Source organism: Lepidochelys kempii, chromosome 10 (genome assembly GCF_965140265.1).
Source record: "Lepidochelys kempii isolate rLepKem1 chromosome 10, rLepKem1.hap2, whole genome shotgun sequence".
Taxonomy (NCBI): domain Eukaryota; kingdom Metazoa; phylum Chordata; order Testudines; family Cheloniidae; genus Lepidochelys; species Lepidochelys kempii.
This window is the reverse complement of record NC_133265.1, coordinates 69,047,657-69,070,755: the sequence shown is the minus strand read 5'-3', so window position 1 is coordinate 69,070,755 and position 23,099 is coordinate 69,047,657. Positions and strand designations below refer to the sequence as shown.

Here is a 23,099-nt window from a genome sequence, read left to right as displayed (position 1 = left end):
TCTGTCATTTTTAAAAGAAGAAAGCCAAGGAAAGTGTGGGCCCCTTAATGAATGAGGGAGGCAACCTAGTGACTGAGGATGTGGAAAAAGCTAATGTACTCAATGCTTTTTTTGCCTCTCTCTTCACGAACAAGGCCAGCTCCCAGACTGCTGCGCTGGGCATCACAACATGGGGAATAGATGGCCAGCCCTCTGAGGAGAAAGAGGTGGTTAGGGACTATTTAGAAAAGCTGGACGTGCACAAGTCCATGGAGCCGGACGAGTTGCATCCGAGAATACTAAAGGAATTGGCGGCTGTGATTGCAGAGCCATTGGCCATTATCTTTGAAAACTCGTGGCGAACAGGGGAAGTCCCGGATGACTGGAAAAAGGCTAATGTAGTGCCAATCTTTAAAAAAGGGAAGGAGGAGGATCCTGGGAACTACAGGCCAGTCAGCCTCACCTCAGTCCCCGGAAAAATCATGGAGCAGGTCCTCAAAGAATCAATCCTGAAGCACTTACATGAGAGGAAAGTGATCAGGAACAGCCAGCATGGATTCACCAAGGGAAGGTCATGCCTGACTAATCTAATCGCCTTCTATGATGAGATTACTGGTTCTGTGGATGAAGGGAAAGCAGTGGATGTATTGTTTCTTGACTTTAGCAAAGCTTTTGACACGATCTCCCACAGTATTCTTGTCAGCAAGTTAAAGAAGTATGGGCTGGATGAATGCACTATAAGATGGGTAGAAAGTTGGCTAGATTGTCGGGCTCAACGGGTAGTGATCAATGGCTCCATGTCTAGTTGGCAGCCGGTGTCCAGTGGAGTGCCCCAGGGGTCGGTCCTGGGGCCGGTTTTGTTCAATATCTTCATAAATGATCTGGAGGATGGTGTGGATTGCACTCTCAGCAAATTTGCGGATGATACTAAACTGGGAGGCGTGGTAGATACGCTGGAGGGCAGAGATAGGATACAGAGGGACCTAGACAAATTGGAGGATTGGGCCAAAAGAAATCTGATGAGGTTCAATAAGGATAAGTGCAGGGTCCTGCACTTAGGATGGAAGAACCCAGTGCAGGACTAGGGACTGAATGGCGAGGCAGCAGTTCTGCGGAAAAGGACCTAGGGGTGACAGTGGACGAGAAGCTAGATATGAGTCAACAGTGTGTCCGTGTTGCTAAGAAGGCCAATGGCATTTTGGGATGTATAAGTAGGGGCATAGCCAGCAGATCGAGGGACGTGATCGTCCCCCTCTATTGGTACATTGGTGAGGCCTCATCTGGAGTACTGTGTCCAGTTTTGGGCCCCACGTTACAAGAAGGATGTGGATAAATTGGAAAGAGTCCAGCAAAGGGCAACAAAAATGATTAGGGGTCTGGAACACATGACTTATGAGGAGAGGCTGAGGGAACTGGGATTGTTTAGTCTGCGGAAGAGAAGAATGAGGGGGGATTTGATAGCTGCTTTCAACTACCTGAGAGGTGGTTCCAGAGAGGATGGTTCTAGACTATTCTCAGTGGTAGAAGATGACAGGACAAGGAGTAATGGTCTCAAGTTGCAGTGGGGGAGGTTTAGGTTGGATATTAGGAAAAACTTTTTCACTAGGAGGGTGGTGAAACACTGGAATGCGTTACCTAGGGAGGTGGTAGAATCTCCTTCCTTAGAAGTTTTTAAGGTCAGGCTTGACAAAGCCCTGGCTGGGATGATTTAATTGGGGATTGGTCCTGCTTTGAGTAGGGGGTTGGACTAGATGACCTCCTGAGGTCCCTTCCAACCCTGATATTCTATGTTTCTATGATATGAAATGGTCTGTCTCTGAGTTGGAGGTAAGCAAAATATGGTGGATAAAAATTAGGAAGTGGATTTTTTTTGTTTAAATTAAATACAGGTTTTTAAAAAATAAACCTATTTAAAATTAAATTAGAAATTACAACAACCTATGTTTGTCCTAATCTTATTATAATCTATTAAAATAATTTATATTAAAATAATCATATTAAGCTGTACATGTTTGCTGAAGTTTTAAAGAAAGTCAAAGCACTGAACTTTTGGAAGTCAGTGGCTAAGCACCTCTAACTATTGTTACAATTAAAGATCTGAAAGGATTTCTATTACAAACTCATTTTAAGGGATTAATTTATTTTTAAACATCTGCAGAGGCTGAAGCATGGGGTTTGCTGTTTGTAAGTTTATAAATGGAGAAAAATTGATCAGTATTTCCAATTATTTTGCTTCAGGGTGGACTGGTTTAAATGAAAGCAATTTAAATCACTGATTTTTAATCATGATTTAAATAAGCAGACAGGAAACCTTGATTTTAATAATCAGTTTTAATCTTGTTTTGTATTTGTACTTTTTAGGTATTTTCCTAAAGAGAGGCTGTTTCTCCCTGGTTGGTAACCATTAAAACATGTTGATTTGCAACTAAATATAGGCTTTACACTAAACTTGGTGCTTTTTTGCTAATAAGGATACACTATCTTGATGCACATTTATTTAATCAACTATATAGCTTAACTGAAATTTGTATAGATTCTTAATTTTTACGTTTTTTATTATGTTAAAAAATGGTGAACGATGCAATTCTTACTAGATGACTGATTTTTTTTTTTACTTGTGATTTGTGTCAAGATCGTTTTGGAAATTTGAATTCAACAAATAATGCACAAAAATGGCATTTTAAGATTGTTTATTGAATAAAACTACTTCATATGTGCTGGATACATAAAAAAAGTTTATCAAAAAGTACTGTACATGAAAACATATTTTGCATTTTAAATTAACTGATTTATTAAACAAAGTATTATCCATACTAAGTGAATTGAACAGATTGTTTTCTGGTCTCTGTTGTCCTATTAGAACTAATGGATCTCATCCTCTCTCACCTAGTTTTTATTTATAGATTGGAGAAAAAAAACAAGTCTTCCTGCTTTTTCTACTCCCAACTGGTTTGTTAACTTTGAATAAACCAGTGATTGATCTGAACTAATTGAATAAGCTGAAATGAAGAAAATATTCTCTCTGCATCTGTAGAAAAGACTACTTCTGTCCAAAGCTAGTTCAGCACTTTAACAAACAGTTGTTTGCTAGAGCCCTTATAATTACTGTGTCCTCATAAACTGAGGAGTTCAGGCTGAGATCAATCTGCTTCTAGTTAATTAACACACACCCATCAAGTGCCTAATCATTTTCTGTTGGTAATTCTTGGATTTATAGGTCTAGGTGACTTTCTGTGAGTTAGATTCTTTGTTTCAGTTTGGTCCCTCTATTTTGCTTTAATTTGTTCTACAAATAGAACTGGGCATAATAGAAAGTATTTGAGACCCTGTGTCTTTTATGTCAAGATCTAATTGGGGTCAATGCTCTTTGCGGTGATATAATTAACTTTTATCCTAATATTTGATTGACTGAGACAGTGGCTGATTTGTAGGATTCCTATAGCTCGCCCCCCCCCCCCCGAACTACTTGTGCAAGATTAAAAACATTTCAACAATCCTATATTAAGGTGAATTCTGTTAGCCTTATGAATAGGATACACATTTCCAATCATCCAGTTTGCGTATTCTGTTTAAACTCTTGAGCATGACCACAAACATTTTTCCCATCATTATTCTTTGATATTTTTCCTACTTCTATGTTCCTTACACTTGAGTCAATTGCAGATTGTGTAATGCTTGGAAGACTCTGGTAATGGGTATAGTATTCTCTTACTGTCATCATGATATTTAATTAAATGTCTTTGTTAAATCTGAGTTAAATTCTACATACAGTTTCACTCAATAGAAAATAAATTAGATAAAATCGTAAACTGATCTCCTGGGCTGTGTGCAGTTATTGATTGGAGTTGATGGGAGTGAGTGATGGATAAATCAGAGCCCCTCCCCCCCCTTCATATTTTTTAGCTTACACTGGTGTGCTGATGTGCTTCAGACATGTAGGAGTGATAAAATCAATGTATGCATTCCCTAAACTCTCCAGGAAAGATTTGTGAAGTGATTTTAAAAATCCTAAATGGATGAAAGAAGGCATCACTTCACTAACTCTTTGACTCTGAAATACAGTATCAAAGTGCAACTCCTCAGTCTGCTATCTGGATGCTGTGAAATGGATGAAGAAGTTGTAGCTGGTTATGTCTGAATCCTTGAAAGACTTGAATATCAAAAGATCTACGGAGTAATTTATTTAGGTATGACCTCTCAACGCATAACAGAGCATCAGAACAGTTCAGCTTTGATTTATACTTCATAGTCAGTAGAGATCTGCTAGTTCTCTCCATTGATTCACCACCACTGAAGGAGTCAGACTTCGATATTACACAATAGGATCCAAGCGTTTCTGGTGGGAGATTATTTTCCATTGATTTAGGATTCATGATGAATCAATCCAGGAACTATTTTTCCCCAAACCATGGGGATTTTAAAGATGTCTCTTCTATTCTGAATTGTCACTTTATGCAAGCTACATTAAGGGGAGGGGAAGGAATAGAGGTATCTGTTTTGTTGGTGTTTTCTGCCCATACCCCATTCCCATCCAGTACAATTTTCTTTGCCAAACTTGTCCCAAAAAAAAAAAAAAAATTACAACTAGTTTTCATTAAAGTCAGAGCGCATAACTGCTTGAATTCTTGCAGGGAGGGTAACTAGTTACCTGAGGACGTCCTAGCACTTTTCTAAATCAGAGTGGTGACTGTCTGAGTAGAAAGGTATAGCTCACATTAATTAGTATATTTTTTCAGAGATGAAAATAGTAGTTACTATTTTTATCAACATATTTAAACTGCCACTTTAATTTTCTTTGACATAATCTTGCTTGCGCAGCCCTCTAGCATAAAATCTTGTTCCAAAGCATTCAGATCAAATCATTCAGTTGAGTTGAATATTTGAACAACTGACTTGAGGTTTGTTTAATTAGCATAGTCTCTAAAAGAAAGGACTTCAAGAGCATCAGCCTTGTACTTTCATCAGTACAACCAGTTAGTTAAGCAATTTATATTATGTACATTTGAGGTGAAGGGAGTTAAGATTCTTGAAACTCCTCAAACCTTCTCCCAAATGTATCTCTCTCCGGAATAATTTATGTCCGGAGTAAACTCCCACCCCAGATACACACACATGCTCAAACAGTATGATCCAGGTGTGACCTACTAATTGGTATAATTTATCAGCATGTTTCCATTAATTTTTTTGTGTAATAGTTTTAGTACTTGCTACAAATCACATTGTACCTGTTTGTATCCTAGACTTAATTAGATGTGCATAATGTAAGAAAAATGGACCAGTTAATAATGTTAAGTAGCTATTGCCGATTTTGTTCGCTACCAGTGTAAATCTATTCAGTATAATAAAAGAATGCGTTTACTGTACAGTACTTCCTCATTTTTGCTGTTTCACCTGATAGGCAATTTTAGTTCTAGTTCCGTTTAAGCTGCAGATATTGTGGTTTTTCAAAATAGCATAGGAAGAGAGAGACTCAGAAAAAGATTCCATATTAGTATGATGTTCCTTCATTCCTTAATATGGTTTGCAAAAGTTCAAAAACTATTTTTTGCTGGCTCTTTTGGCATCTACCTGCTCTACATACACTTCCTTGGAATCTGACTTCATAAACTGGAGTCTTCATAAATTTGTTTGGATTTGGAATTTTTCCCAAGCATTCTCAGCGTGACTCTTGGATTTTACTGGGTGGTATTTCCTATCTTTGGCCCTTTTAAGGAGATTATGGTATGAGGGCTGCAAGCGGTTATGTAATGTACACTCTTTATTTTTGGAGAAATGGTGGGGGGTTTTTTCCCCCTAAAATTTTGAAAGTATGCCCATATATCCTGGTGAACAGTGCAATTAGAATCACATGGAACGCAAATTTGATCAAAAATATGATTGCAAAATAGGGTAATGTTACTTTGTGCAGGAATGTATTATACAGCTAACTGCACAACGAACATATGTTAATGCAAATGATTAGCATGCCACAGACAAATAGATAGCTGCCCCTGGTATTCTGGTAAACATTTTTAATAACTTTGTGCATCAGATTTAGGTGTCACGTTATGTAGATTGCTTTTTGTCTTTAGTAAAATTGTAACATTTAGCAAAAATTGTCACTGATGTCAGGACTGTAAGACCAAAGCAGACTTGGAAGCTAAATTTCCATATATTTCATTGCCAAGAATAGTTTTAAATTAGCTTTGTTTTTAGCTACTCTTGTTGATATGGACAACAAAATAAAATTTGATTTTTGTTTTTTAGTTGTCTTGGGTGTAAACAGTCTTAAAATTCAGCTGTCCAAACTTGGACATATCAGTTTTTTGTTTACCCTCTCATCATAAAAGGTTCTGGGGTATAGTTCTGACTTAATTACAGCACTGGATATAAAGAACTCTACAGTGCAGGCTGGGCGAATGCTCTTCTCAAGTTGGCATGGTAAAAATAGCAGTGTGGTTATTGTGGCATGGGTGATGGCATGAGCTAGCTGCCCAAGTACAAACCCAGTGGTCAGGTGGGTTTATGCTAGAGCGGCTAGCCAGTGCTGCTGCTCGTGGCACAATGTCCATACTGCTATTTTTAGCATACTAGGTCGAGCGGAGCAAGTGTGTTTGTTTACTCAGGATGGGTGCTCACTTCCAGGTGCAGTGTAGACATACCCTAAGTGGTCATGAAGTGTGCCCACATCCGTGTTTAGGAACTCAAGGTATTCTTCTGCTTTCAGTGCCATGTAGTAGATTAAGTACCATGAGATATTTGAGAAAGGGAAAGGCTAAAACCATTCTTTCTCCTTTTCGGAGGTACGTGATCTCTCTGGATACTTTTCTACCTGCCCATTACCTGCCTTAAAGATGCTGGCTTGCAAGATCTGATGAGTGCATACTACGGGAAGCATTTAGATCAGTGTGAAGTAGGCACAATTGGGTGTTTTTTTTGTTTTTTTTTTAAATATAAAAGTGCACCCCCCAGCACTCCAAGTTACCATGGTGTGTCTTTAAGTGCTAGGCTAAGTTTCCAGTAGCTCGTTACTTGTGCACTCAAGTAAAACACAATTAGTAATGTTATCTGGGACTTCAGGGAACCAAGGGTATACATGTCATGAATAAATTATATGGGGGAAAATGTTACAACTACAACAGAAATATGGGTCAACTGTCAGCAAACTTTGTGGGCAAACTTTGACACTGTTTGAGTAAATGGACTTTAAAAGACTGAGTAGACTAAAGGAAACAAGTTTATTTTTTTCCCTAGCTAAGTCCATTTCAATTCTAAGATTCTTTTAATGACTTCCTTGCTTAAGTATACAGTAGTTTAAAGGAGATGTTGATGGCACCTGCCTTGTGGAGTCCAGCTTGCTTTAATTTGTTTTGTTTTAAATTCTATTTTAGATTGCCACAGGAAAGCCGGGACGTGTGGTTACGGTAATTTTCACCTTAAACCCTTTTGCAAGTTTGTTTTAAGAGGATCAGCAGAAAATTAGTCTGTAAAGTTTGAGTTACACCCAGCAAAGAATGTACCTATCTCAGAACTGTGCAAACACTAATAAATGGGTGGTTAAAGAACATTGTTTTTCTCAAGCCAGTGATCCATTTAATGAGTAACCAGCACTTCCTCCACAGGTAAAGATGAATCGTTTCAAGGCAGTGTTTGGGAGAAGTTGAGAGAGCTCATGAATGAAGTGATTCTTGTGCCAGTTTAAATTAACATACCAGTGCCCATACTCAGCATTGTTTGGCCTCTGAGTCACAAAAAAAACTGCCTTTTTTTTTCTTTCTGGATGTTGAGTAACTCTTGCGATAAAAGAAAAGGAGTACTAGTGGCACCTTAGAGGCTAACCAATTTATTTGAGCATAAGCTTTCGTGAGCTACAGCTGAAAGCTTATGCTCAAATAAATTGGTTAGTCTCTAAGGTGCCACTAGTACTCCTTTTTCTTTTTGCAAATACAGACTAACACGGTTGCTACTCTGAAACCTAACTCTTGCGAATATCCTTAACTGCCATTGAGTCCAGAGATGTTGAAGGCACTCATCAATTTGCAAGATTAGGCCCCATATGTTTGACAGAATCTCTTTAGTGTGGCATGTACAGCTCTCACAATTGAGTACAGTGTGTATCTGTGGCCACTTTACATTAACTTCTTGAAATATTGACTGCTGATTTTATCTTTAGGATGTTCTGAATAAGAAAGGATGGAAGATCTAGACTTATAGCATATATGTGTGTGTTATGCATTTTGGAAAAATATCATGCTACTCCATGGGAAAAAAATTTTCCCCAAATTTGTCAATCAGTTAAAATCAAACTGCTGAATCCCTGGAGCAGCTTACAGGTATCTAATACATATCTGATACATAGCTGAGCTAAAGCTCTTCATTAGGCATTATGTGGGGAATTGTACTTAAGATAGTACAACTATCCGTCTCATGGCAACTTCAACATCCTGCTGTATGATGCAAAATATTGAGTGACTGCTGTAAAAAGCTCATTAGTTGAGTGCTGTCAGTGTACAGTCCTTTGCCTATGGAGCTTGCACAGGTTGCAGAACACTAGCATGATGCACAAGATGATCAGGTCCAGTGTCTGGAAAAATCTCCAGTGCTAGAATTGTGGAATTTACATATTAATTAAAAGGAGGGATTTGAATGGAGAGGATGGTTGGAGGGATAGAAGGGAGCAGTAGAAAGAAACAAGAAGAATTTGGGAGGAGTTCAGGCAGAGGGAATCAATGGAGATGGAGACCAGGTGGACAAGTGCAGGGCCTTGACGTGAGGATGAGAACTTGAACTTGATGTGAGAGTGGAGGAGAGAGTAGCAAGTTTAGCATTCCAGTTGTGATTAATTGTTGTGCTGAATGGGAACTGTTTGTGAATAAGCAATTTTCAGGAGCAGATGGTGGTTCTTTCATCTCCTGTGTTAACTGTTGCTCTTTCCTTTTTAGATTAATGACCAGAGACTTTGAGGCAAATTAACAATTGTAAGTGATACAATGTGGCATCAGTTTTCTTAAGTACATGCCTATTCTGAAAATTGCTTGTAAAAAAGGGGTATGGGGCAGGGTCTGTATGTCCTTGGATCAATTACAGCCATATCAGATTTGTTCAGTTAGCAAGAGAAATGTTTCCCCTGACTGCCAGTCTGTCCTTCTCAACCTGGCATCTGATAGTCAAACTGGGGTTTTGTTGTTCTTGCATGCAAAGAACCCAGCTTGATTTTCAGCTTCCAGGTTGTTTGCAGGGCTAGCAGTTGAAATGCAGGATTTCTGTCAAGTTTGCTCAGTTTTCAGATGTAATTTGAGGGACAAGAAAGTTGCTTTTCAATATAGAATTGCCCAGTGGGAGGAGCGGAACACAATGCAAGTTTTAGGTGCTGGGAAGGAGCGTAAAGCTTGTATTACCCTGTTCCTCCTGCTGCTGTTGGCCAAGCAGGTCCCTTGGGCATTAAGTTAAGCTGCCCTAGTTTTGGCTGGCCACAAACAATCCCAGAAAGGTGCACACAAACAGATGAGTTTGTGTAGCGCAGTGGTGTCCTGGTGATGTCCCTCTTTCACATCCAATGCTTAATTTGTAATGAAAGGTGCTGGGGCTCAAGCAATTTATCCCTTTCATAATTGATGCGGCAAACCCAGAGGTACCAGGGCTATGAACTGCCAAGTCTAGAAGTGCTGGGGCTCAGCCCTGGCAAGCCTTGGCACAAATAAGCCCTGTTCCCAGCTATGTAGGCAGTAGTATATGGTGGCGGGAAGGGGCAGGGGGTGGGAGAAGAGTGGCATAAGAGATTCTAAATTGGCTTTATAGCACCAGAAGGTCTTCCCTTTGCACTGGAGTGAGCCTCCTAGGGCTGAATATGGCTCCTAGGGCTGAATATGTGGGCTTTAAGACCAGATCATGCAAAGGCAGAAAGTAGTTGTACTAAAATGGCAAAATCTGGCCCAATAACTTTATTCCTGCTAGTACCGTAGCAGTTAGCTGAGATGAGCATTTGAATGTGGGAGAATCCTTGCAGTTCATGAAGTGTTTTTGTAACCGTTCAACAAAATAATTATTTGCAAATTAGGAAACTCCCACATGGGTTTGAGTCCAGATGAGTTCATTAATTAAGAATACCTCAGACTGCAGAGGGAAGAATTTAGAGTATCCTTAATCTCAATGCATTTTCTCTGGTAAATTCTTACTGTTCAAAAAGAAAAGGAGGACTTGTGGTACCTTAGAGACTAACCAATTTATTTGAGCATAAGCTTTCGTGAGCTACAGGCATCCGATGAAGTGAGCTGTAGCTCATGAAAGCTTATGCTCAAATAAATTGGTTAGTCTCTAAGGTGCCACAAGTCCTCCTTTTCTTCTTGCGGATACAGACTGCTACTCTGAAATCTTACTGTTCAGTTTGTTATAAGCTTGGTTTTTCACTTTCCTCTGTGAAATCCATTGGATTTTCTTCAGACACCTTGGTTTATTTGTGAGGGGGCTTCTGTTTCCAGGAAGACTTTGGGCCAGCAGAATGTTTGAGCTTTACTTGTTGAAATTCTGCATTAGAAACTTTGACCCCCTTGCTGCATGCATCTGTGTCAGGCAAGCTTCCCTTTGCAAGGCATGCATAGTCACCTAGGAACTCTCCAGTGATGACTTTAACAGAAAACTACTTCAGATGTTAACATGTTATGACTGCTAAATCAAATTCACTGTTACATGGTAGATCCATTTTATTTGTATTTGCAACAAAATAAAAAATAATTTGGATTGCTGTGTAATGGGACACTCAACTTGAATCTTTTGAAACTAACTTCCAAAATCTTTTTTTTCTGACAGAGCACCCTTTAAATGGCATGTTCTGAGGTTTTTTTAAAAATTCCTTTTTAATTTTAAATAGGATTGGTTGAAGGGGTTTTGCTCACATCATAAGACTTTCCTCCACCTTCCCTTTCTCTCTGCACACAAGTGCCTGCTTCTGGATCAGGTTCTGTTTAGCTATTGGTGGTAAACACCTTCTTGAAGAGCCTGGGGGAGGGAGGGAGTCCGCCAGCAACAAACAGTGAAACTGTGTACAAAATCCTGTCCAGTGCACAGCCTGGAAATAGACACTTTGAAAATACTCAAAAAGAAAAGGAGGACTTGTGGCACCTTAGAGACTAACAGATTTATTTGAGCATAAGCTTTCGTGAGCTACAGCTCACTTCATCAGATGCATTCAGTGGAAAATACAGTGGGGAGATTTATGTATATAGAGAACATGAAATAATGGGTGTTACCATACACACTGTAACAAGAGAGTGATCACTTAAGGTGAGCTATTACCAGCACGGGGGCGGGAGAAACCTTCTGTAGTGATAATCAAGGTGGGCCATTTTTAGCAGTTGACGAGAACGTCTGAGGAACAGTGGGGGTGGAGGGGGTGAATAAACATGGGGAAATAGTTTTGCTTTGTGTAATGACCCATCCACTAACTAGGGAGTTATAGTAATCTCAGGTTTCAGAGTAACAGCCGTGTTAGTCTGTATTCGCAAAAAGAAAAGGAGTACTTGTGGCACCTTAGAGACTAACCAATAACCAATTGGTTAGTCTCTAAGGTGCCACAAGTACTCCTTTTCTTTTTATAGTATCTCAGAAGTTACTTACAGAAAGAATGGGTACAAAAGTTTCAGAAAGAAATAAAAACTTCTTTCTCTCAAGTGGAATATGTCTCTCTTGGAGTACTAGATTGCGCAATCCATTGCAGATAATGTAATATGAAGCGCAAAAAAAGCTTGAGATGAATGGCTGCTTTCTAAATTCTTTCTCTTGTTTCTCAAGCGTGACTTTAGAGGGCTTATTTGGAAAATTCTGCTTCGGCATACTCTTCATTCACTATGGCTATGTCTTCACTGCCAAAAGTGTGGCTTTACATTGAGATGGGTAACTTGATGTAAAATCCTTGAGACTAGGCAGAGGTAGCTTTTAGCTCAGTATAACTAATAGGGGTAAACCCCAGGTAGGTGGGGATTCTGAGTTGAACTCAACTAGCTACACCATGGTAAAATCTATCTGTTCCTTGTGTGAATAACTATTTTACATCAAGTTAGTTGTCGTGATGTAAAAACTCACTTATTTTTTGTACTGAAGTCAGAGCCTTAATGTTGCTAAACTCGTAGCAGAACTCTACTGTTGTAGCAATCTAGGTATGAATGTTCTATTTCAAGTTTAACTTCATGAATAGCTCTCTAAGTTGTTACATGGAGAGGTCCCTTTGTTTCAACACCAGTTCTGCTATTTTTATGTACACTAGTTACGTGCATATGACCTTTGCCTCAGACTGGTTAATAATTACATTGTGACTCTTCATACGTTGCAGGAAACTACTGACACTAGAATCACCCTTTGAGATGTCAGTAAGGTAGTTAAAATAGCAAGTTGTGGCTTGTCTGGAATTTGGCCAGTATACTATAAGGTTTACATTTACAGTAAACCTGTAGCCACTTGTTACAGTTTCTAATATGGTAACCCTCTGACCCCTTCCCTGAGCTCCCTCTGGACAATTATTTGAAAAATGTTCATTTGAAAAGCCCCTGACCTGCAAAACCAATAATATAGGAGTTCTACAGCCTCTTCTTAAGATCTCTACTAAAATGTAGTACAAATATAGAGGATCCTCACTTTGAAGGAATACAGAATCAAATACAATTGCTTCCTCTTAAATAAAATTCCATCAGAATTGTTTCTTGGCTTGAAAGCCAAATGAGAGGTGGCTTAAAAGAAAAATGTGGCCTTCTTTCGAATGTCACTTATCTGAAGTTTTATGGTCAGTGGTAGCATTTTCACAAGCACTCAGTATTGGCCGAGCTCCTGCTCCCATTGAAGAGGGTGGGCATTTTACCATTGACTTCAGTGAGTTCAGAGTTACGCCACCACTGAGCACTTTTGAAAATGGTAAAAGAGAGACCGCCTTTAGGAGCTGAGACTGTTGTTCAGTCTCTGTGGTCCTTTACTTCTGTGCAGAAAATGCCAACAAGGACACCAGCTTGTGCCAAATACAAATTTAATTGGGCACCTTTCCACCAGAGCGGACCTGAGACCTCAAATCCATTTCACATAGGCCACTGAGTGCACACTACTGACCTAGATTGGAACTGTCCAGCTCTCTGTCCCACTTAATCTTTCCTCTCCTCCCAGAAAACTCTTCTTAAATATGCTTCAATTTAACAACTTTCACAATGAATCGAGGACTTTTGGGTATGCATCTGGGATGCTTTTCCTCTGGATCCAGTTCTAAATCAGTCATGGGTCAGCAGCTGCAGGGACTTAACCCAGGATGTTCTGTCTCTCTGATGGGACAGTCACAGTAATTCTCACTAATGGGTTTTATTCTGAAAACAGTGCTAATTCAGGGAAAGGAATCTGTTAAGTTAAATTTAGCTCTTTTCCTTTCCCTACTGGAATTAACCAGCTATTCTCCCCTCTTCTTTCTGAGTTTTGTGGTAAAGCATAGGCACACTGTATACATCTCTGCCACTCATGGTGTCTGTACAAGGAGATGCTGTTGCAACACTTCCATTGTGCCTTTCACCCTGAAGGCGCCCATTGTGCTAAGGGAGGAAAGAAACAGTTCTTCACCCACCACTGAAATTCAGCCACCTCTGGGGTTAAATGTGTGCACAGCAACAGCTTGGCTCTAGAAGTGAGTCCATTATTTAATTGAAACCACAGAGAATATGCATAGGGAGAGTGTATTTCCCCAAGGTGGAATGTGGCTATTTTGTGGACATTAGTGCATATACTCTTTCAAAAAGTGACATGGTATATTTCACTTTTAAAAAATTATCAAGATTTCAATTTTAGTTCTTATTCAAGAGTTGGTAACTTCTAACAGCACAAGGCTGCTTAATGACATGCTGGTGTAAATGAGTGGTACTTGAATAGAACTGCTAATGCTAGCTTCTTGTAACATCCCGTTGTTGCACAGAGATGCCCCACCCAAGTACTAGGCCTGTTTAGATTGTTAGAATCACAGCCTGCTGGGATCCTAGAAATGGGTGGGTGGAGCCCACCCACTGCTAAAGGACCTTCCCCAACCTAAGGGGAGGATCCACAAGGTCTGAGATCTCAATGAATTACGGGGGATAACTAAAGATATTACAGGGACAGGAGTGAGGTGACAGGGCTAAATGAAAGTAACCTGGCGAGGACACCGAGCATCAAGGGAGCCAGCGGATGCCGCGCAGAGGAACTCTGCCCAGATGCATGAGACCAGGGAGGAGTGGAAATAGGCCCCAAAGTTGCAGAGCACCCCTTTGTCTAACATCCTCCTTCTGGTGTTGTAGATGGCTACTTTGGCTAGGACCAGGAGGAGGTTGATGAGGAGGTCTCACGATTTAGTGGGGCCACCAATAGGGCGTGCAAATATAAACAAGTGTGGGGAGAAGTGCAGCCAGAACCTCAGCAGGAGGCTCTGGAGGAGCTAGAATAGGGGCTGCAGATACACATGCACCAGGGTCTCCCTCACGCCTCAGAAGGGGCAGGTGTCTGGGATGGGGGTGAATCGCGCCAAGAACATGCCTGTGCTCACGGCTCCGTGAAGGAGCCACCAACTGATATCCCTGGCGGGCTTTAGGACCAGGGTGGAATATAGGCTGGCCCACTGGGGTTCCTCACCCTCCAGAAGTGGTAGGAGGTCCCGCCACCTTTACGAGGGTGAGGATGTGAAGGGAGTGGAGCATGAGCATGTACAGGTGTTTCCTTGGCGTGGTCCGGAAGGGTGAAGGGGTGGGATGGCTGGGTGGGTCCCCAGGGCAGGGGCCCGATGAAAAGGTCCGGAGGTCCTGGGGTGTAGGGTGGGCGGGGGGTGCCCTCTGCAGGACCCGGTTGAGGTAGGCCCAAGCAGTGGCCAGTAAAGCGGCCCTCACCTCCTGAAGTATGCGCCAGGGAGTATGAGGGCCAGAGAGCCCCATGTGCTAAGCGAGCGTCAGGGGATCCAGCCAGTCTCCTCGGTCGTAGTCCAGGAGGTCTTTGAGTCTGGTGACTTCTGCCAGGACCAGCCTTTGTCACACCGAGCGGGACTTCGCCACCTGCACATGGAGCTGGGGGTTGTGTAGCAGGGGGTCCATGAGGAGATCCTCCCCTCGGTGGCCGCACAGGGCAGGCATATAGGACTAGAGGGAACACCAAACAACTTGAAGCTGCAGAAAACTGCTGCCATTCCTTCTGTTCCATGCTAGTGTATCTTTAAACGGAGAGCCTTTGATGTTATGCCCTCCAGCCCTCCTGACTAGTATCTGTTGGAGTGCACCACTTAAGCAAATATATTAATAATCCTTGAGCTAGAGCCAGACAGTGCTGTTGCTACTGGAGTAGCTGCATGATAATTGGTAGACATGCTATTATCAGAAATTTGACCAGTGAAACCTTTCACCAGTTGCTTTCAGAACTAAGGGCAGTCCTGTTACCTAGATACAGTAGCTGCAGGAGTAGTACATGGTAGGCAGCATAGCTACTTGACCATTTAAACCCCTTTATTTTTAAGTTATACTGGCAAAATACCTTTTACTCAGTAATAGCTCAAACAGTGAAAAGGAGCTGTAACTGGGGACAGAGAACAAATGTGCATGGATTTTGTTTTAGGACTGAATTTTCTTACCAAGAAACATAGTCGCTTTCTAAATTTATAGACCAGCATGTTCCAGCAAAACGCCCAACACCCCGCCCCCCAAACCTGCTCCATGCCAAAAAGAAATGCTCTGTTGATCACTTCTTTTCTTAATTAAACTTATATTTAGTTTAATACTTAGTTTAGTATCTGATATTGTAATGTAATTATATTATTAAACTTGTGGTATAAAACTTGTTTGCCCAGCAACCAAATGCAAATGCTAATCCTGTTGGCCTTTTAGTAACTGATTTGTTCTGTCCAGTGTTAAGCTGTCATGCGCCTGGAGATCACAAAGCGGTTTTCAGGAACACTTTCATTTGAGCCAAGCAACTTGATGTTAACTTCCTAATATTCACAATTCCAAATATTAACTGAAAGAAACAGATCAGTTCCTGGGTATGTGAAGATAAAACATTTTGGCTGGAAAACTTGATTTAAGCTCTGAACCAGTTATCCAAAGCCTGCTGTTTGTTGCTAGAACATCTGGTGCTGCTAATCCTGCTGATTCTTAATCTAATTTTTAATCTGTCTCACTTTTGTATGTGAGTGTAACTGGGGCCTAAACATTTAAGATGCCAAGAGGTCATTAAAAGAACCAGTGTAGGAAAGAATGCTGCATGGATTAGCTTAGTAGTCTAAAGCATGGCTTCATATGCTTAGGCTCCCTGAGGCCATGGATTCATATTCTGGCACAGGCAAGATAACCCATCATCCTTCCAAGATAGTAAGAATAGAATATTTTGCAATTCCATATATGCAGGTTTTTATGTTGGTTCCCATCACTATAGTAGTTGAACATCTCCCATGAGTATATTCGAGCAACAAATATGTTTAATTTCCTGCTGGCAAGAAACAGGTTTAGATTGTTAGTATGGTTGTGTATTATAGCTGGGGCTGGTAGCATGGACTATAATAAAGGTTGTCCAACATTTTCCATTCATGTTCCTTGTTTTCAGTTGCTTATAACTTGTCCAAACTTAACTGTTTGGGCTGAAATTTTCCATTCCGGTGTATGCCTGAAGCTGAATTTCTTGGAAAACTTCAACCAAAATGATTCCCACATTTCTGAGAATGAGGCTTGGGAAAATATTATATTGCCTATGTTAAATACCCATGGCATTTTTTTGTTTTAGAAGCTCTGGCACCTCCATGATTTGGAGCAGTGCCTTGATATTTTGCAGGGTTGAGAGGGCCTTTGTGTCAAGGGTGTGCCTTTTGCCATATGTAGCCAAAGAATAAGCCTTTGAAAAACTGCAGATCGCACCTGCTCAGCTAAATTCCCTGGAGATTTTATTACTCATGGGGGAATTCTGCACCAGTGCACATGCACAGAGTTTGTCCCCCACAAATTTCTTTGCTTCCCCACAGAAAAAAGTGACTTTCTGACTGGGAAGCAAAGGGAAGCCACAAGAGTGGTTATGCGACCGTCCCCAGCAATATGTTTTGGGTGCCCAGGGCAGCCGGCAGAGGTAAATCACTGTGGGGCAGAGGGCGGAACTGGGGAAGACACAGTTGGTGACTCCTACCCTGTGCTGGGCTCAGCTGCTGGTCCTGGCTGGGCTGGGGAGGACAGGACTTCCTCTTTCCCCTGCATGGCATCCGGTGTGGGGTCAGACCCACCCCCAGATTTCTCCCGCAGCTGCTCTGCAAACTCCCCTCCCCCCAGTTTCCTGCATCTATCGCTCCTCAGCTGCAGGGGGAAGGATCCCTGTACAGGGTACTGTCCCCCTATCTGCCCAACCCCCGTGCATCCAGACCCCCTAATACTCAGATCCTCCCACCGAGCCTCACCCCTCCCTCGCACTCAGAACCCCCCTGATGAGCCCCATCCCCCTACACCTGGAGCACCCTGATGAGCACCCGGATCTGCACCCTACTGACCCCCAACCAGCTGCACCTGGATCCCCATCCCACTGAGCCCCCATTCCCCCAGCATCTTGATCCCCCACTGAGTCCCCCGCACCCAGACCCTCCCTGCTGAGTCCCAACCACCTTCACCTGAGTTGAGCTTTGAAAGACACCAATGTGAGGGTCCTGGAGGTGGAAGAATGGTTTCCCAGAACAGCTTGGCTACTGTCTGAGAAGAAAGACCTGGAAGATTTCTGTTCATTCCTGTGCCTTGATCTTCACATTGTCAACCCCCGTACTGTCTTGTCTCCAAGTGCTATTCTCAGTTGCCTACTTTTCCTAAGCAAGCTAAGAAATTGGGTTTTTTCCAGCTGGTTGCTGTCGGGTGAGGGTTTCATTTAGTATGGCTTGGACAGTTTTAATAACAGAAATGTAGGGCCAGAAGGGATCTCAATAGGTCATCTAGTCCAGTCTCCTGCACTGAGGCAGGATGAAGTGTTATCTAGACCAGTGGTTCTCAAAGCCAGTCCGCTGCTGGTTCAAAAAAAGCCCCTGGCGGGCCGGGCCGGTTTGTTTACCTGCTGCGTCCGCAGGTTCAGCCGATCATGGCTCCCACTGGCCGTGGTTCGCCGCTCCAGGCCAGTGGGGGCTGCAGGAAGGGCAGCCAGCACATTCCTTGGCCCGCGCAACTTCCTGCAGCCCCCGTTGGCCTGGAGCGGCGAACCGTGGCCAGTGGGAGCCGCAATCGGCCGAACCTGCGGATGCGGCAGGTAAACAAACTGGCTCAGCCCGCCTGGGGCTTTCCCTGAACAAGCAGCTGACCAGCTTTGAGAATCACTGATCTAGACCATCCCTCATAGGTGTTTGTCTAACCTGTTCTTAAAAACCTCCCATCATGGCAGTTCCACAACCTCTCTAGGTAACTTGTTCCTGTGCTTAGCTACCCTTACAGTTAGAAAATTTTCCTAATGTCTAACCTAAATCTCCCTTGCTGCAATTTAAGCCCATATTTTCCCCCTGTCCTCAGTGGATAAGGAGAACAATATATCACTCTCCTTTTTCTAACAACCTATTACATAAGTGTAGATTTCCCACCTCAAAAGAAGTGTTGCTCATATTTGATAGAAAATGCTATAGCTGCTTACTATCAGGAGTGTTAAAGCTCTTTACAAATACTAGTGAATTAATCCTTTCAACTTCCCTGTGAGCTAGGTAAATATTGTCCCCATTTTATAGTTGGGGAAATAACCCAAACGTTAAATGACTTGCTAAAGATCATATGGTGCACTGGTGGCAGAGTTGGGACCACCACCCAGGAATCCTGACTCCAGTTCTGTGATAAACTGAGTGCTGTGTAGTTTTCATTCTATCAGATGAGAACTTAAAAACCAAAGACCTCTCTCTTTTCCATGAGAATTAAAGATCCGACTGTCCACTCCATACGAGCAAGAATTTGTCCCGCTGTCCTTTCCCAAAATTTCCCCTCCTGCTTCTGTTGTGTAGCAGGCACTTAGTTGATTGCTGCCTTCCACCATAGGTGTATGTAGAGAGAATATTAAGAATTTTGGGATGCTTAAAGATGAAATATTTTACATTTAATAATATTTTACATTGATAAAAGTGATCCAGAAGGCCTTCATGTCCCAATTTTTGCTGAAGCTATGCTTGTTACCTGCTTTGTGCTTCAGTTGTAGATAAGCACCTCACCTACAGTTAATACAAAGGAAGGGCTCTTCTGCAGTTGACCTCGTATAGGGTGGTTAAGATCTATCAGTGGTAGGTTTTGCATCAAAATAAGATGAATGCTTATCTGTCCATTTGTTTGTAAAGACACTTTAATCCACTATTTGTATCACCTTTCCATTTTAATGCTTCATTTTTATTATAACATGGCTATAAAAACTCACTCTGGGTGAAATTCTGTATATAAGGATTTTAGCATCAAAACAAAAGATTCCTAAGTGAGATAGCTTGGACTTAAATGTCAACATAAAAATGGAAGGAGGGAAGAGAGAGACAGAAACAAAGAAGTCACAGCCTTAGGAAACTTCCTTGCTACCATAAAGGTATAGGAAAATCCTTTCTAGTTCTCCCCAATCCTGAAAGCTTGTTTTCCCAGAGTTGTGAATTCATCTGGCTATCTTCTTCCTTTGGCAGTATCATTTACATGTTCTGTTTGAATGTAATCAATGCCCTAAAAGGAACAAGCTGGGAAAGGATAGCCAAGAAAAGGCAGGAAAGAATCATAAGGAGAGTGGCTGTGTTCCCCTGTTAGGCTCCGAATATTTTCCACCTCTTCCAAAGCAAACACTTGTGTGAACAGCTCCTCACTGTAACGAAGTTCATTGTGTTGCGGTACTTACTAAAGTTTGTTCTTTTTCACTTTTAAACCGCACGTGAGTAGTAATGTACCTGGATAGAAAAACCCAATTTACTATAAGGAGATTGTGGAGTGCCTTTCAACTAGTGATACCAAAGCACTTTAGATGCAAGTGATTATGCCTCAACCCTGGGGTGTGGTGAAACATTATTTTACGAGTGGGGAAATGGAGGCAGATGTAGGTTAAGTGAGTTGCCCATGGTTCATATGACAGATCATCACTGAGGCAGATTTGGTTCCTCACTTTAATCACGAGACGACAGTACCTTCCCACTCCAGTTCTTGGGATACCTTGCGCATTCCTTTGATTTTTTTCTATAACTTGGTTATAGATTTTAAGGTCAGAAGGCACTATTATGATTAGCAAGAATGACCTAACCCAGGTCATAACATTTCACCAAGTGGCTTCTGCATCAAGCCCCTAAACTTGTTTCAGCTCCAACGTTTCTTTTAAAAAGAGATCTAATCTTATTTAGTAACTTTATTTGATCTTGTATTCATGTGTATGTATAATCTTGTGAAAACCTAATTAAAAACTTGCTTCTAGTTGGCTCACCATGTTCAACAACCAGTGTTGGCTGATTAATCAATCCCCAATATATTAATATATTAAGTGCATGCATCTCTTAACAATTAAGAGATGAATGGTTAGGCTAAATGCTGTATACATAGGCACCGATGTCACATAAGGATCCACAAGCTCAGGCCCTACTGATTTATAGTATATTAAGTACCCTTAATTTTAAAATCTTTAACTGTTGGTGAACCACAAATCATGAGCTGACAGAGCTGCATTTTAGAGACTAACCAATTTATTTGAGCATAAGCTTTCGTGAGCTACAGCTCACTTCATCGGATGCATCCGATGCTTATGCTCAAATAAATGTGTTAGTCTCTAAGGTGCCACAAGTACTCCTTTTCTTTTTGCGAATACAGACTAACACGGCTGTTACTCTGAAACCTGTCAGAGCTGCATTGATGCTTTTGGATGGAAGGAGGCCGTGTAGCCTATTTGTCCACCTACTTGTAGAACTTTTTCTGATTCTGGCTCTGACATAGACCCATCTTATTCAGTTTCTCCAGCTGCATATTTATTATTACATTAGTGCATAAAGACCTACTTCACTTAGTTTATTAATGTTTATAAAGGACTTTTAAGTTAAAGTGCTGCATAAGTGCTAAATATTTCAAGTTCAATAGCCTGCGAATGTCACTGATAAAATCTTGCTAAAATAATCAGTTAGCATTATTTATCACTATTTCTTTCATTGCATCCTAAAGTTCATTATGTGATTTGTAGAACGTTTAGAAGAAACATCCCTGCCTTTAAGACTTTATAACCAAAATAAAGGCCTGACGTAACAAACAGGTAGAAAGAAAAATGAAGAGTGAAAGGAAGGAAAGAGTTCCAAACGACTGTGGTTGCTTTTGAGTTCAATGGAGACTGCTTATCTGCATAAAGTTTAGCACATGCATAAATCTGTGCAGGATCAAAGAGTAATATGCTCAACTTGATGGGTCTCAAGTTAAGTGTTTTTGGAGAATTTAAATAAAACTGGTTATTCATTACTAGAAATGATGTACTGGTTGTACACACTCATTTTACAGATTTCAGTCTACATCTTCTGTGTCCTGTGGAATGATACATTCCAGATTGTGGGCCTTATAATTGTCGTATAATAGGTGGAGATGGGAAATAAAAATAACTTTGTAATGTCAGCCCCTAAAGGGTTAGTTCCAGTTAGGCAAACCATTTAACTTTTTATGTCTGGAAGGTGGAACAGCTCTCTGCTGCTGAGCTGGGCTTCTGACAGTCTTTAACATTTCACACCCTTCATTTACAGTTTTTACTTGGCAGGAGATAGTCAGTCATCCAAGGAAGGATTTTAAGTTTATTTTTGTTTCTGTCCCTTGCTCCATGAAGTGCTCATACGCTTTTAGTTCATTGAAATTTAACACACACACACTAGCTGTACAAACCTACAGGCTTGAAATTTCAAATACATTTCACAGTTTAGTTGAAACTTCCGTCCACTGTGACGGTTGAATTTCACTGTTTAATTCCATATACGTTAACATTAAAGCCTAGCACTACAGTTCACAAGGAGTAGGTGACTAGTGTGCTTTGGCTAGCTAACTTCATGACTTGGCCACTTACGCCCCGCCTTGACTGGCAAAAAAGGTTGTCGTGGGTTTTTTTTCCCAGTTGAGTCAGCATAACATATGAAAAGCCCTGTCAAAATGCAGGCTGACATGTTGGAAGTTCTGTTAGCTGTGTGTTAGGGTATGTGTTTTCTCAGGTCTAACTCAGATTATACATCTTGAGTTAGCCTTTCTTGGCTACACTGTGAAATAACACTCGAGCTGCTGTGTCCATACTGATGCTGCCTCACTCATGTGTAGCACTAAGATGGCAGAGGCCAGACCCCAGGATTCTTGGTGCTGCGGTAGGATGAGTTGCACTCTGAATTATTTTGCATTGTATTGTGGGAGAACTTGTCTGTCCTTTCTGCTCACATGTGGGGGAATTGTGAGTAGGCATTACTCTGTGTCCACACTGCAAAGTGGTCATGTTAGCTGCTGACAAGTGGTGCTCACTTGAGCACTGGCCTGTGCTCCCTCTCGGGCTGGCCAATTTGAGTAAAAAGCACAACAATGCTTTAGTTAAAGATTTTTTGTGTGTGTCAAGTTAGATACAAGGAGTCAAGTTAGAGTCAACACGCGAGTTAACTTTTCAGTGAAGAGAAGCCCTTAGGCCTGGTCTACACCTAAAACTTGGGTCAATCTAGTTATGTGGCTCAAGGGTTTGAAAAATTCACAACCCTGAGAAACAGTTAAGTCAACCTGCACCAGTGATCTCTGCAACAGGGCTTAGAAGTCTTCTCTTGACCTAACCACCTCTCAGAAGGGTGGATTAACTACAACAATGGAAAAACCTCTTCTCTTTCTATAGCTGTGCTGTTGTAACATCTGTGGTGTAGACATAGCCTAAACCTGTACCTTGGCAGGGTTTTTCTGTTGTGCTAAGCTAACTCGGTTGAGCTAATGCAGTTGAAAAACCCACAATCTTTAGGCCTACCAAGACAGGCCTAATGGTAGCCTAGATAAAAGCTTCTGAAAGCCCAGCACCTTGCCAGAGTGAATAATTAATTTAAGCACCCAATTTGAAATGTCTAAATACCCTGGGACCATAGGTTGAAATTGCAGCCAAATTTACAGGTTTCAGAGTAGCAGCCGTGTTAGTCTGTATTCGCAAAAAGAAAAGGAGGACTTGTGGCACCTGTAGCTCGCGAAAGC

The 23,099-nt window shown here is 41.4% G+C and overlaps 1 protein-coding gene across 3 annotated transcripts in view; it reads left to right on the top strand.

Moving 5' to 3' along the window:
* The window catches only part of ABHD17C (abhydrolase domain containing 17C, depalmitoylase), a 51,881-nt gene that overhangs the window by 4,882 nt on the left and 23,900 nt on the right, over positions 1-23,099 (top strand). For 2 of the 3 annotated variants that reach the window (XM_073304104.1, XM_073304106.1), the window contains exon 2: positions 7,350-7,382. The exons of the other annotated variant lie outside the window; for it this stretch is intronic. In XM_073304104.1, coding sequence (XP_073160205.1) covers positions 7,350-7,382 — 33 coding nt within the window. The remainder of the gene's footprint in view (positions 1-7,349; positions 7,383-23,099) is intronic. 3 annotated transcript variants of the gene reach the window in all.